The 14,497-nt window shown below is 53.1% G+C and overlaps 4 protein-coding genes across 4 annotated transcripts; 3 read left to right on the forward strand and 1 right to left on the reverse strand.

Moving 5' to 3' along the window:
* Window positions 1-3,383: 3,383 nt before the first annotated feature.
* Window positions 3,384-6,262, forward strand: MRS44_002538 (uncharacterized protein; the record flags this gene model as incomplete). The annotated part of the gene is made up of 12 exons (XM_046279338.2): window positions 3,384-3,530; window positions 3,577-3,924; window positions 3,978-4,041; window positions 4,096-4,204; window positions 4,268-4,322; window positions 4,374-4,436; window positions 4,485-5,329; window positions 5,377-5,483; window positions 5,540-5,621; window positions 5,671-5,758; window positions 5,809-6,050; window positions 6,115-6,262. The coding sequence occupies 12 exons, from the start codon at window positions 3,384-3,386 to the stop codon at window positions 6,260-6,262; spliced, it is 2,298 nt and encodes a 765-aa protein (XP_046136647.1).
* A 391-nt stretch (window positions 6,263-6,653) lies between these two features.
* On the reverse strand, window positions 6,654-8,490 carry MRS44_002539 (uncharacterized protein; the record flags this gene model as incomplete). The annotated part of the gene is made up of 6 exons (XM_046268088.2): window positions 6,654-7,222; window positions 7,274-7,526; window positions 7,582-7,846; window positions 7,898-8,107; window positions 8,162-8,266; window positions 8,327-8,490. 6 exons carry the CDS (start codon window positions 8,488-8,490, stop codon window positions 6,654-6,656), a joined length of 1,566 nt encoding a protein of 521 aa, XP_046136648.1.
* Window positions 8,491-10,463: 1,973 nt separating this feature from the next.
* Window positions 10,464-13,349, forward strand: MRS44_002540 (uncharacterized protein; the record flags this gene model as incomplete). The annotated part of the gene is made up of 3 exons (XM_046268089.2): window positions 10,464-10,487; window positions 10,543-10,674; window positions 10,725-13,349. The coding sequence occupies 3 exons, from the start codon at window positions 10,464-10,466 to the stop codon at window positions 13,347-13,349; spliced, it is 2,781 nt and encodes a 926-aa protein (XP_046136649.1).
* Window positions 13,350-13,744: 395 nt separating this feature from the next.
* Window positions 13,745-14,356, forward strand: MRS44_002541 (uncharacterized protein; the record flags this gene model as incomplete). The annotated part of the gene is made up of 1 exon (XM_046273495.1): window positions 13,745-14,356. One exon carries the CDS (start codon window positions 13,745-13,747, stop codon window positions 14,354-14,356), a length of 612 nt encoding a protein of 203 aa, XP_046136650.1.
* Between the last annotated feature and the right edge of the window lie 141 nt (window positions 14,357-14,497).

Below are 14,497 nucleotides of genomic sequence, written 5' to 3' on the forward strand. Positions count from 1 at the left end.
GAGGCCAAGCAGGGGGAGACCCGGAAGGTGGGTTCGGGTGGGATCCTCGATGGGTTACGGGGGCCGCTGACTGGGCCTTGAGAGGCTAGGCTGGGTCTTCTCATCCATGGGGTGTCATGGGTGCCATGCGAGTCGAGCTGCAGGACGTTCCATGCGTTGAGTCGAGCAGCCGCTGAGAGGCTCGGGATTTCTGCAACCAAAACGTGGGACCCGCCCCTTGAGGATGCGTCCATGGGATGCATTCGTGGGCAGAGGAAGAGTGCGTGCGTGGAAGATGCAACCTACATAGGGATGGAAGCCGTAGTGAGGCTGGGAGGAACCTGGGCCCGGAGTAGTGGATGTCGGGGTATTGGACCAGAGAGGAAAGGGCAAGGAAGGCCTGGAGGTCTAGAAGAGGCTTACCCAGCATTGGTGCAAAGATGGAATCAATCCATCACCAGAGTGCAAGCATACAACAGTCAGAACTCGCTACCGAGTAGGTATACGAGTCTACTGCTATAATTACAACCGTCAGCCCTCTCTGACGATGCCACGCTGCAAAACCTGCACTCAGCAGACAAATAATTAAAATAAAATAAAACCTGCATTGCCTCGCGCGCGCGTGTCCAAGCTCACTCTCGTTCGTTCGTTCGTCCCATCTGTCAAGGATCCATCCTCCTCTGGTCAACTCGTAATCGCTGAGAAGCTTTTCCCACTCTCCACAGCTCACGAAAGCGTGGCGACCACGGGCCGTATTCGGGATAGCGCCCACCTAACGCTACCCACCGGCCGGCGCAAGCTGGAGCCATCCCTGAGGCCCAGCGCCCGGAAGCGCTAATTGGGACGCCGCCATGTTTTGGCGTTGGCGGGTTGACGCAGGGGGCACACCAACTGAAAAGTTCCAAGGTTCCATCTCCCATGGAGTCTGCGGAAGGGTCTGTTGGTTCCTGGAAGAGGAATGGGCAGCGGGAGGAGGGCTTCCACGCGAGAGAGAGAAAAAAAGACCACATGGTTACGGCGAGTCAGTACCCACAGAAGCCTCCATCTGTGTGGTGATCCCCCGTCAGCGGATGAGATGAGACGATGGTTTGTCTGCTGCCAGAAATAATTCACGAGATGTGTCGTGTCGTGGCGGTGGCTGCTACTGTCGAGTCAATATGAGATTTTAGATGGATCAATGAGGATTTGTCTTCTATCTGCCACACAGTCTCATTACGTCAGGCGAGAGCTGTCAAAGTCTGAACACGAAGCAATGCTATTTACGTTCCAGCTTGATCATGGTTACCAAGCAAATGTCTTCAACAGTCAAGTTTCTTCCTCCCCCTCTTTACCCCTTGAACGCACAGACACTTTGTCCTTCCACCGTAGAGGAATCTCATCCTCAGGGAATAATACATGATGCTGGTAGCTTTTCCCTCTGGCCCCGGGGCCCCTTGTCCCCCCAGCGGCCAGCGCATGGTTCATCGCACATGCTGCATCGGGTATGGCCTCACTTGCGTGCTGCAACCATGGCTCATGCTCTTGCAGAGAGACCCTTTCCCCTTCCAGAGTCAGGCGATCCCAGCCTCCCACGTGCAACACTGACCATCTTTCCCCTCTTTCAAATCTCGAGTAAGTTATCCGATCCCTCTGTGTCTGTCCATGACATTAGCCTACCGAGAGAGGAGCCTTGCAGCCTTGGCTGTTTTGCCAGAAGACGGCCGGCTTCCATAACGGGGTCAAGCCATGAGCTAGCATGACTGACTGCTGCCATTGCTTTAAACTCTGTTTCTCGCTCTACGGATAGTCTACTCTCTGACTATTTCCGAAGGGGGCAACGGTGCGCTGCAGATGAGCTGCCTGTCACTCACAAGATCTTCTTTGTGGCTGGCCTGGATACCACTCGCTCCCTGCAGTGCGAGTCAGGTCATCGGCTGAGAGATCGCCAGGCACGGACTTGGACCCGGCTCGTCCTCCGTCCACTAACGACTCGAACCGAACCTGCTTCTGGCTAATAAAGACTATCGCCTGTTAGCTTCTCTTCAGCACATGTTGGACGCGCTATCGCGTCGACCTCATTAACCAGGGCTGTCCATCACCATCACAATTCACGAATCCAAAGGCGATGCATTGATTGCGCTCAGATGCTGGGCCAACAAGCCGTCATAGAGCTAGCGGCACGGCTGCTGGCCTGACACGTCCGCGCGGACGCCGTCTTTAATTGCTGCAAGTGCAAATGCAAATGCATCCGTACCTGCTTGTCACGTTTCTCAATGCCGATCTGACCCTGATGCCCAATACTGTATGTCATTTCGTCAAATAGATCAACTGGCCGAGTCGTCGTGTCACATGAGACGACGCAGACAACGTCCTTCGTCCCTTCCCAATTTGTCCCGTGCCTGCATCGGCACTGCATTCACGTGAGATCCATGTGAGATGTGAGATCCAACGACTCTGGGCAGGCACAATGAATGGATGCCCAGACTTGATCACCTCATTGTTGATATCTCCATGATTCCATTTCAGTCCGTCCTCTACAACCTTGCCAAGCGTTTCGGGATGAGAACTGCCGCTAGCCAAGAAAGGCACAAATATGTCGTCCTCTTGATCCTACTGTACTCCATCATCTCTCCATGTACCTTGGATCACGGCTCCCCTTTGATGTGCACCATTTCCGTGCTCCAACAGGCGAGCCCTCTACCGTCCCGGGATACCAAAAGGATCCCGTTCCGTTGACTACCGAATCTCCGCAAGTGTCGCTGTCCAGGTTGCACAGATTTGAGATTGTAACGGCATCCTTCTCGGCTCGTCATTGTAGGCGGCTTGCTACATTGAACGGCAAGGCTCAAGGAGTCGTTTGCGTCACACGCATATGAACCGACAACGGCAAGCCGGATGCCTTGATTTATATCAAACTGAGTTTGCTAAATAGCCCGACGGCCTCTCGCTGTTTCTTGATCCACTGCTCGGATAGGCCTGCCCCTTTCCTGATCTTGGCTCAAGGGATCTCCGGGAAACCAAACTGAATTTGGGAAAACAATTCTGTCGTCGGCTATTCTTTTCTCTCCGCGGAGGAAAACACAGAGCACTCGAGGTCCGGTTCACTATACTACCCCTGACAAGATGCAAGTGCATCATACACATTGTGAGAGGACGGTGACAAGACCCAAAACTGTCTCACAAGAGCCTCAAACTCGTACACAGCTTAACCGTACCCAGCAAAATTGCACGGATGTCTCTTGCCGTCCTGCTAACCGGACACGCGTTGTACCATTTACAATGCACCTCTCCGGGACTTATCCGCGTTGATCAATCCTCCGGGGACGCACCAAATCTAAGTATCCGGGATAGGGATGACCTACATAAAAGACGCGAGCCCCTATGGCAATATTGACTGATCTTCTCATCGACAAACGCTGGCTGCCATGAAGTCTTCTATCCTGCTGCAGGCGTTCTTCGCCGCCTCAGCTGTCGTCAATGCCCACAGACTTCCGGGACCTGCCCCTGACCCCAATGCAACCGGCCGAGTGAGGACTGGTGGAACTCAGAAGTTCATCGTTGAAGTTGAACCGGTATTTCATTCCATTCTTCTGGTCAAGTTGAAGCTCACACTGCCAGTATCGAGGCCTCTCCACATTGACGCACCAGTTTCTATCGAAAGCTGGCCCAGGAAGGCCTGCTTTCAAGGAGTTCGAGTGTAGTGATGTCTTTAGCGGTATGGTAATCGAGACTGATTCTGACAATGTCGACTCTCTGCGCCAGATGGAGGGAGTTGTGAACGTGTGGGCTGCCCGTACAATGCAAAGACCCCGAGTCGAGAAGTCAACCTATGGTCCGTCCAAACTCAGGAAAAACTACACGGTCCATTATTCAACGGGTGTTGACAAACTCCATGCCGCTGGCATACGAGGCAAAGGTGCCACTGTCGCAATAATCGACACTGGCATCGACTACACACACAAAGCGGTATGGCACTTCTCACCTTCGTCCCTCGTATGCCATGTGCTGATAAGTCCTAGCTTGGGGGTTGTTTTGGCCCTGGATGCAAGATCAGGGGAGGCTATGACTTGGTCGGAGCTGATTGTAAGTTTGGAGGTGGACTGAGTTTTTGTCAATAGACGCTGATGCTTTTATTAGGGGACACTCATAACCAGAAGAAGTATCCGAAAGTGTCCGACACCGATCCCATGGACTACGAAGGCCATGGAACTCATGTGGCTGGCATCATCGCTGCTGACAATGAGTGGTAAGCTTCAGTTTGCTATCGACGCAAATGGTGAGCATTTAGTCATACTGATTCTTTCCATAGGCTCACTGGAGTTGCCCCTGATGCTGAGCTTCTCATCTACAAAGTCTTCTCTGACGTAAATCCCCCTTCCGACTGCAACGTCTAGCCTGTGACTGACGTGTTATAGGACCCCTGGGAGACTGATGAGGAGACAATCATGCAGGCTTTGTGTGATGCATACAGTGCTGGCGTGAGTCTTGCTTGATCTCAGCCCAGTGCTTCGCTGACAACTTTCAAGGCCGATATTATTACTTCAAGCATTGGAAAGCCCAACGGCTGGAGTGACAACCCATGGGCTGTGCTGGCAAGCCGGCTGGTGGACAAGGGCATCGTCGTGGTAGCCTCAGCTGGAAACGAAGGAGAGATTGGCCCCTTTTACGCTAGTAGCGGAGCTACGGGTCATGGTGTCCTCGCCGTTGCAGCTGCTAATGTTTCAACTCAGCCAAACAGCAACCGAAGTGGTGACGGCTATGGGCCGGTCCCTGTCTACTTTACGACATGGGGACCGACCAACGAGCTCCTCATCAAGCCTGACATTACTGCCCCGGGCTTCACGATTGTGAGCACAGTGTTGGACCAGAGCTATGATGAGTTGAGTGGAACATCCATGGCGGCACCATACATCGCCGGACTTGCGGCCTTGTACATCGGAGAGTATGGCGGCCGTGAGTTTCATGGAGCAGGTTTCGCCAAGATGCTTCATGATCGCATCGCTTCGAGTGGAAGCAGCCTCCCTTTCGTCAACAACCGTCTGATCCCCAAGTTCAGGGCATCGCCATTCCAAGTCGGCACCGGACTGGTTGATGCATGGAAGGTTCTACACTACGACACCCAACTCGATTATGAACCATTTGCGCTCAGGGATACTGAACTGTTCAAACCCCGATGGACCTTCAACATTACCAATAACGACAAGAAGGGACACAGGTACACGTTCAAACTGGAGCCACAAGCTGGGTTCAACATTCTTGACAGAGACTATGGAATTGCGCTTCTCTATGCCGTGGAGCCTCGCAGCATTGTGCCGCCAGTGAGGCTTCCTCATGCGGTTTTTGTCGAGCCTGGCGAGACGAGGGAGTTGAGGTAACTACTGAAAACAACGACTGGGTGTATGTTCTGACAATATCTAGTGTATCTTTTGCGCTTCCTGACGTCGACGACGATTACCTTCCTCTGTATAGCGGCAAAGTCTGCATTACGTCTGACCACGGAGAGAAGTTGTCTATTCCATATGGAGGTTTGTTTTGGCTCTCCTGACATAACGGAACTAGACTAACATACTGGTTTGAATAGGGGCGGCATACGATACTGAAAAGGCCTTTGATAACATGTTTATCAGAGAACCCTTCATTACAGACATGGATCGAGACTGGGCGTATGTTTATTCCTCTTGCTAACGTACTTTGCTGATGAAAGCTCGCTAGATGGTCATTTAACATTGACAAGAACCCGAATGATTTTGTCGAGCTGGGAGCTAGGCTCTCATACGCCTGCGACAACCTTCGCTGGGACGTATGTATCTTGAGAGACCTCGTACTGTGGTGGTGCTAATACAAGTCTAGATATTTGAAAGGGATTGGTCAGAGTCTTTCTGGCACTATCCGCCGGTGGTTGGCGAGCGTGGATATGTCGGTTCCGCGACGACGATGCGCGACGCTGAGCAGTTCTGGTTCTATGACCCTGACGTCAACGACCCAGACGACACGGTTGCTTTCCCTCTGAGACGCGAGCCCCGAGGATTTCGCATCTTCTGGTGGTTTGGTAAGCTTGCCAACGGGACGCGCATTGCCCCTGGAAACTACACGTGAGTCTTTTACGTCCATACGATCCGTGGATCGACCAAAGCCATGAGCTAACGAATGATGAAGGATGCGGTTCGCGGCTCTGAGACCATACGGAAACCCCAACATCTCGGACCACTGGGACATCATGTATAGAGAGGTGGATAACATACAGGTGCTGCCATACAATGGCACGAGCAACTCGACCCAGATCTACCGACGACCCAGACGCTGAGACACGGGGAGAATGGGCTTGGAGACGCATTAATGGCCCTCGACGAAGAGAAGATAGGGATGGAGGCTGGAAAAAGTCTAGTATTCGCATTAATATTTGATCCTTCTACCATTCTCACTGATGTCATGAGTCCAGTAATCGAGTAAAAGATTCATCATATCATATATATGTATATATTTCATGTCAACAACTCCTTTCTAAACCTTGGAGCCCGCTTGCGAGAAGCGATTGAAACCGTCGTTAAAACCGATTTTGCACACCTTGAGCAGCCCCTAGCTGACTCTTGAAACCTAAACTCCATGATGCCTATGAGCCCCCAACCAAAACGCCTGAAATCAGACATGTTGTTCGTTACCATGTATTCTTGAAACACACTATATATTTCCCCCGTCTATGCCCACTTGCCGAGAAGGCTCATCACCACCAGACCAGCGACCAAGCCAGTGAAGGCAAGGACGGTGGTGAGGATGTCGGCATCAGCAAGCTCAGCCTTTTGGCCGTGGTTGCCCGTCATCCAGTCGGCGGCCCACATCTCAACAAGGCCGACCCAGACAAGGATACCAGCAGAGAGGGCGTCGAGGGTGCCAATGGCGATGATAGTAGACTTGTCGTTTCCGTTGAACTGCTGCAAAACACCAATGCCAATGGCCATTCCGATGGGGGTGGTAAAGGCGAAGAGGGCAGCAAGACCAAGCTTCTTCCTCAGAGTGAGACCAGTAGGAGGAGCGACTTCTTCGCAAGAGGTGGTTTCGGCAGGGCAGGGAGCCTTGTCCGAGTCCTGAGCGGAAGAAGTCTCCTGAGAAGGACGAGCGGCGGTGACGACCTGGGCATCGGCTGCTGTTCCGATGGTGGCGATACGGCTTCCAAGGGCAATGCCTTCAAACATTTGGTGGAAGAGAATGACGATGAAGAGGGTGATGAAGTACTCGTCACCAGACACAACGAGGGTCAAACCAATCACTAGAGCTTGTTAGTCGGCATGTCAAATGTTTGGGATGACGAACAACTTACAAAGAGAGTGGAAGATGATACCAGCCTCCATGACAAGGATGCTGAGCACTTCGGTCGAGAAAAAGACACTCTTCCTCTCAGTCGGCGAGAGTGCGGCTGACGCCTTGGCCTTGGCGAGGACGACGCGATGACCAATGTACTCAACGAGGAAAGATAGGAACAGACCGGCCATGACAATGGCGGAAGTGGTGGCCTCATAGCCGAGCTCGCCGATACACTCATTGCTGAACATGAGGAACGCGTGGGTGAAGAGCTAGAGCCAGCGTTAGTTCCCTGTTTCCAAGTCGAGCAACGGTGAAGCAACGTACGTGAACAAAGGCAGTCGAGATGATGATTCCCGTGCCAAACTGCTTCAGGACAATGAGCACCAGGTTGAGCTTGGTGGGCATCATCTTGTGCAGCAGGATAGGGCCAAAGACACCAATGGCGCTCGTGGCAAGGATGACAAAGAGCAGACCAACACGCAGGCCAATGTTGTAGTCTCTCTGGCGAGGCTGGCATGAAGATGAGGACGAAGAGGAAGATCCAGCTTCGCTAGACTCGGATTCACTGTGGCTGCCGCCTGTGCAGTGCCTGGAAGGAGTTGTTAGCCATGTCGAGGATCAAATGTTCGAGCTGACTTACTCAACGCCAGCATGGAAATGGCAGTGCTCGTTCTCGTCGGCCTCGGCGGTCTCTTCCTCCTCATGGTCATGACCTTCCTCGGTCTCTTCGTGATCATGGCCCTCTTCTTCAGTGTGCTCATGGCCTTCCTCCTCATGATCATGGTCCTCTTCAGACTCGGCACCCTCGGCCTGGACAGCGACATCTTCTCCATCAGAGTCTACGCAGTACCTATGGGAACAAGGATTAGTATAGTCCAATAGGATGACACGCTTAGACGCTTACATTTCAGAGCCATGGCTATGGCAGTCTGTGTACTTGGAGGGGACATCCGTGGTAGCGGTGACCTTGATATCTACGAGGTACTCTGTCTCACCAGCGAAGCAGTAACTGCACGAGTTGTGTTAGTTCCGAGCCAGGGGCACTATGTCTGAGAGCAGGGGGACCAACAGATCAGATGCGTGGAGATGACAGCCGGTAATGGCAGTGACCTTAGGCTCGCTTGCAGTTGTCGTAGGGGCACTGGTAGCTCTGGGGGCCAGGTTGGCAGCGGCAGATGCTGCAGTAGAGGCGAGGATGCCCCATTTGGCGAGGGACGACACGGGAGTGTACATGTCGTGGGAGAGGAAGTGCCAAAGAGGTTCTCAGTAGACGAGACGAGATAGGATCCGGCCACAAGGGGTGAGAAGCGAAAGACGCGTGGAAGGAATGGACGAGCCAACTGAAGAAGCAATAATTAAGCTTAATTCTGCTGCAGCAAGGTTGCGTAGCGTGTGGTTGCGTATGCGGACGAGTTGCAGAGTGAAGGCGACGGCTCCTATGGGACGAAGAACTTGAAACGGCTTCTAGATGCGTTAGGGTTGAAGGATCTGGTCTGGTCGGCAAGCAAGATCCGAGAGAGCGAGCAGGGCCTGGTGGTTGGAGGATCTGGAAGGGAAAGGAGGCCAAAAGGGTTGTCGAGCCGTCCTGGGCGAGCAGGTGGTTTTGAGAAAGACGGAGAGAGAGGGAAGAGAGACATTGTCTCAGACTTTTCTTTCAGTGAGGGTCGTCTCATTGCCAATAGCCCAAACGTGCGAAAAGAGTGGATAGTGGTGCTAAGCCGGGGGGTGGTTAGAAGGCTGTGAGGCGTTGTTGAGGACCTTGATGGCCTCGAGCGTGGCCTACGGATGGGCCTGCGCACCGTAGGCACCCTGCGCATGTCCGTGGATCGCTGAGGGCGGGCGGGAGGTTTCCTTTCTGGGCAAGACCGGTCTTTGTGTGAGGACCTTGATGGACAGAAGAAACCCTGTCGCCAAGACGCTTGCCAGGACGCTGACCAAGAAGAGCCTCTGTAATCCAAGCATTCTCCCACGGCGTGCTCATTGTCTTTCAAGGATTAAGCATGTTTCCCGCGCTCTCCCGCTCTGCTAGTTTCTTTGTGTCGTAATATCTCGTCGGTCGTATACCTTGTTGTGCTTAAAATGGCGCGTGCCCATACCCATACAAGGACTCTTTGTTCTCGAGCAAGGGGCGGCTGTTGATAAGGAATTCCAGCAACTGTCAGCAGAACCTCGAGTTCAACCCCACATGGCATATGCCAAAAACAAGGTTAAAAAGATGCCGTCTTTGTGTGTGTGCGGCGTCGATCGAAGGCGGTCGCGCTAGACAACGTTTGAACGGCATAGTTTGAGGATGAGAGTCTATCCTCCCACTCGAGAGTGATTCATGCAGCGTGGGATGCCAGCTAAACCGCTCGTTAGAACATGTCCACCCACGGACAAAGGGCAAAGTATCGTGGAGGCATACGAGATTCCCCATCCCTCATATCATCTCGTCCCATCCCATCCTGTCCCCCACATCCTTGCCCAGGCATGTTGACGACATCGGGGAAATATCGGTGCTCCAGGAAAAAGACTCGAATCTCACGGGCCGTCGGACGCTAGTCAAATGAGATCTCGATGTCCTGTACGTATCCCGCGCGGAGAGTCGTGGCTGGCTGACGAGGGAGAGGCTGATGATAGTTGAGGATGATTTTGCCTTCTATTGGGCGCCATGATCTAGAGTCGAATATTTCTGTGTTTCATTGCATCTTCTCATTCCTGGCATCAGCCACATTTGTGCCAAGTCGTAACTTTATGTCTGGCATTGTTCAACGTTTTTTGCTTTGTTTCCCCCGACGGGCGCATGGTGGCTCGAGGAGACGGTCAGGAGGCTGAGTGCTGTCCTCAAGTAATATCATCAATTCATCGTGGAATGGACATGGAAATGTTCTTACACGAGTGTTGACGACGATGCAGCCTCGCAAGCCTCCCGATGGCTTGCATCTTGAGGGGGCACAAGACTGTCAGGTGACCCCACGGCAGCTTTATGCGGATATCACAATTTATACAATTCATGCCTAAATCCGTTAGCGCCTTTTCGCGTCAGGGACTTTAATTGAGAGACGCCAAAAACGCGTCTCCCGGCCAATGTCAGGAGCTAGCGACGCGACAAGCGCCACTCGATCAACGTCGTCAGGTCCTTTAGCTCGTTGCTCCATCTCAACCTCTTGACCAGGAGTTTTACACTTGATTCAATCCATTTCCGTGCAGCCGGCGACGATATCATCATGGCATCGCGACCCGAATTGAAGGTTGGTTCTGTCTGAATCATCATTGCCGTTCTCTTGCTAATCCATCGGTGCCTAGCTCGACGACGAAGGCGGCTTCATCCGCTTCTTCAAATCACTACCATCAGACAACGATGATACAATCCGTATTTTTGATCGAGGCGACTGGTACACTTCCCACGGCGAAGATGCCATGTTTATTGCCAAAACCGTACGCCAACACCGCTACTATTCTCGACCCTTCTGACTCGACAATCACAGGTATACAAGACCACCTCCGTTGTACGACAGCTCGGCCGAAACGATCACACCGGACTCCCCTCAGTAACAATGACCATGACCGTGTTCCGACAATTCCTTCGAGAAGCCTTGCTCAAACTGGGCAAGCGGATAGAAATCTGGCAGAGCGCCAGTGGACGAATGAACTGGAAGTGCGTCAAGCAAGCATCCCCTGGCAACCTGCAAGATGTCGAGGATGATTTGGGCGGACAAATCGAGTCCGCACCTATGATTCTCGCGGTCAAGATCTCCGCCAAGGCTTCTGAAGCCCGCAACATTGGTGTCTGCTTCGCCGATGCTAGTGTTCGAGAGTTGGGAGTCAGCGAGTTCCTTGACAACGACCTATACTCCAACTTTGAGGCTCTCCTTATCCAGCTTGGTGTCCGGGAGTGCCTGGTTCAAATCGACAAGAGTGAAAAGGAGAAGGACCCCGAGCTGGCCAAGTTGAAGAAGATCATTGATAACTGCGGCGTAGCCATTGCTGAGCGGCCAAGCGGCGACTTTGGCACCCGAGATATCGAGCAGGATCTAGCTCGTCTGCTCAAAGACGAGCGATCAGCTACCCTCCTCCCCCAGACAGACCTCAAGCTGGCCATGGGTTCTGCCGCTTCTCTTATCAAGTATCTCGGCGTTCTCCAAGATCCATCCAACTTTGGCCAGTACCAGCTCTACCAGCATGATCTGGCTCAGTTCATGAAGTTGGATGCTGCTGCTCTCAAGGCCCTCAACCTTATGCCAGGCCCACGGGATGGCTCCAAGACCATGAGCGTCTATGGCGTTCTCAACCACTGCAAGACGCCTGTGGGCAGCCGGCTTTTGGCCCAATGGCTGAAGCAGCCCCTGATGAGCAAGCAAGAGATCGAGAAGCGTCAGCAACTGGTGGAGGCCTTCTACGTCGACACCGAGCTCCGCCAGACCCTACAAGAGGAGCACCTGCGCTCCATCCCCGATCTCTACCGACTGTCCAAGCGATTTCAGCGCGGCAAGGCAAACTTGGAAGACGTTGTCCGTGCGTACCAGGTTGTGATCCGTCTGCCTGGCTTCATTGGCACATTCGAAGGTGTCATGGACGAAAACTACAAGGATCCTCTTGATGAGGCTTACACCACCAAGCTTCGTGACCTGTCAGATAGTTTGGGCAAGTTGCAAGACATGGTTGAGCAGACAGTCGACCTGGACGCCCTGGATCGCCATGAGTACATCATCAAGGCCGACTTTGACAAGGGCTTGCGCATCATCCGCAAGAAGCTCGATCAACTCGACTCGGATATCCGGGCTGAGTTTTTGTCCTCAGCAAGGGACCTCGGTCAAGAGCCTGACAAGAAGATCTTCCTTGAGACCAACCACAAGGTCCACGGTGTATGCATGCGCCTCACCCGACAGGAGGCTGGCTGCATTCGAAACAAGTCCGGTTACCAGGAGTGCTCTACACAAAAGAACGGCGTCTACTTTACCACCAAGAAGATGCAGGCATATCGCCGGGAGCATGACCAACTATCACAAAACTACAACAGGACCCAGAGCAGTCTTGTTCACGAGGTAGTCCAGGTCGCCTCATCGTACTGCCCAGTTCTAGAACGCCTTGCGGGCGTTCTTGCTCACCTCGACGTTATCGTCTCGCTGGGACACGCTGCGGTTCATGCCCCTGAATCGTATGTGCGACCCAAGATTCATGCTCGTGGTGAGGGCCAAACAATTCTGAAGGAAGCCCGACACCCCTGCATGGAGCTGCAGGACGACGTTCAGTTCATTACCAATGACATCGAGCTTACTCGTGACAAATCGTCGTTTCTTATCATCACTGGCCCCAACATGGGTGGCAAGTCGACATACATCCGACAAACGGGCGTCATTGCTCTCATGGCTCAAGTGGGATGCTTCGTGCCCTGTAGTGAGGCCGAACTTACCATCTATGACTCGATCCTGGCCCGTGTTGGTGCCAGTGATTCACAGCTCAAGGGCGTCTCGACATTCATGGCCGAGATGCTGGAAACGGCCAACATCCTCAAGTCGGCCACCGCAGACTCCCTGATCATTATTGATGAGCTCGGCCGTGGTACATCGACGTACGACGGATTTGGTCTGGCATGGGCCATCTCGGAGCACATTGTTAAGGAGATTGGCTGCTCGGCCATGTTTGCCACACATTTCCACGAACTCACGGCCCTGGCGGACCAGTACCCCCAGGTACAGAACCTCCATGTGACAGCGCACATCGGCGGCACTGGCGGTGCAGTCTCTGAGGCTGACGCTAAACGGGAGGTGACGCTGCTGTACAAGGTGGCCCCGGGCGTGTGCGACCAGAGCTTCGGCATCCACGTCGCTGAGCTGGTGAGGTTCCCGGACAAGGTGGTGCGTATGGCGAAGCGCAAGGCGGATGAGCTCGAGGACTTTACAACCAAGCACGAGGACCTTGCGCTGCAGTACAGCAAGGAGGATGTGGAACAGGGCAGTGCTATGCTGAAGCGGGTGCTGGTGGAGTGGAAGGACAAGGTGAATCAGGGCAACATGAGCCGCGAGGAGCAAGTGGCAGCACTCAAGGAGCTCGTCGGAGCGAATGCCGACCTACAAGCTAACCCCTTCTTTCAGTCGGTCAAGGCTCTGTAATATGCGTCGATACTAGGGACGACCTAGGGAAATGGTGTTGGAAGGGTCAAGGGATAGGCGTTTGGGGCTTGGGTTCAACTCTGGGAATAATTTGAGGGCGTTTGTCAGGCAGAAGCCTGGCATAGTCGAGATATATATGTCGGTACTACAGATGTGAGAATCAATGTGAGATACAAGTTGTGTCTATTCTGAGAGGGGTCGCTGTGCCTGTGATGCTAGAGCCGAAGAGATATTTAGAAGTTTACAACTTGAATGAGCTTGAATATGAGAAGTCGCGAAGACATCAAGCCCCGTCCTTCTCTCGGCATGACTCATCCAACGCTGAATGGCTGATCTTCAACTCTGGCAATCGGCTTGCAACTTCAACTTCTCAACACCAAACTCAAGACACAACCATGGCCTCCATCACCATCCGCCCTGCAACTGAAGAAGACCTCCCCTCCATGCTATCAGTCTACTTCTCCGCCTTTTCCCCCAGCCTCTTCTCCCAACGCTGCTTCCCGTCCACATCACCAGACGTCCAAGCCTGGGCCGCCGACAAGCTCCGGTCCCAAATCGGGGCCCCGGGTAATCACGTCGTCATCGCCGAGTCTGACTCCGGCTCCGTCCTCGGCTGGGCCCGCTGGGTCCGCCGGCCCGCCGCTCCATCCACAAGGGCAATCCTCTCCGAGTCTGACTACCCTTCCTCAGGAGACCCGGCCCTTGCTGCGCGTTTGTTCCAAGCCAATGCCAACGCTACATACAAGCACGCGGCGGGAGAGTCGTACTGGTTTCTGAGTACTATCGCCACGGCCAAGGAAGCACAGCGACGTGGCGTTGGATCGGCGCTGATGCAGTTTGGTGTTGACAAGGCGGACGAGGAAGGGTGGATGGCATATCTAAACAGCTCCCCTGAAGGCAAGGGGTTATACGAAAAGTTTGGGTTTCAAGTTGTCGACGAGTCTAAGATTCCAGAGCTCAATATCGTGCAGTATCATATGAAGAGAGCGGCAAAGTCAAGTTCATGATTGGACCTTGTATCATTAAAAAAAGAGAGGAAAATCATTCGCGCTTCATTTATATATAATAGAGATTCCATAAAAGAGGGAAAAGAAAATGACATCAAAAGAAACTCTTCGTGACACGATAAACCGCCCTCATAACAAACG

Source organism: Fusarium solani, assembly GCF_023522795.1.
Source record: "Fusarium solani strain SB1 chromosome Unknown bctg00000001, whole genome shotgun sequence".
NCBI lineage: Eukaryota > Fungi > Ascomycota > Sordariomycetes > Hypocreales > Nectriaceae > Fusarium > Fusarium solani.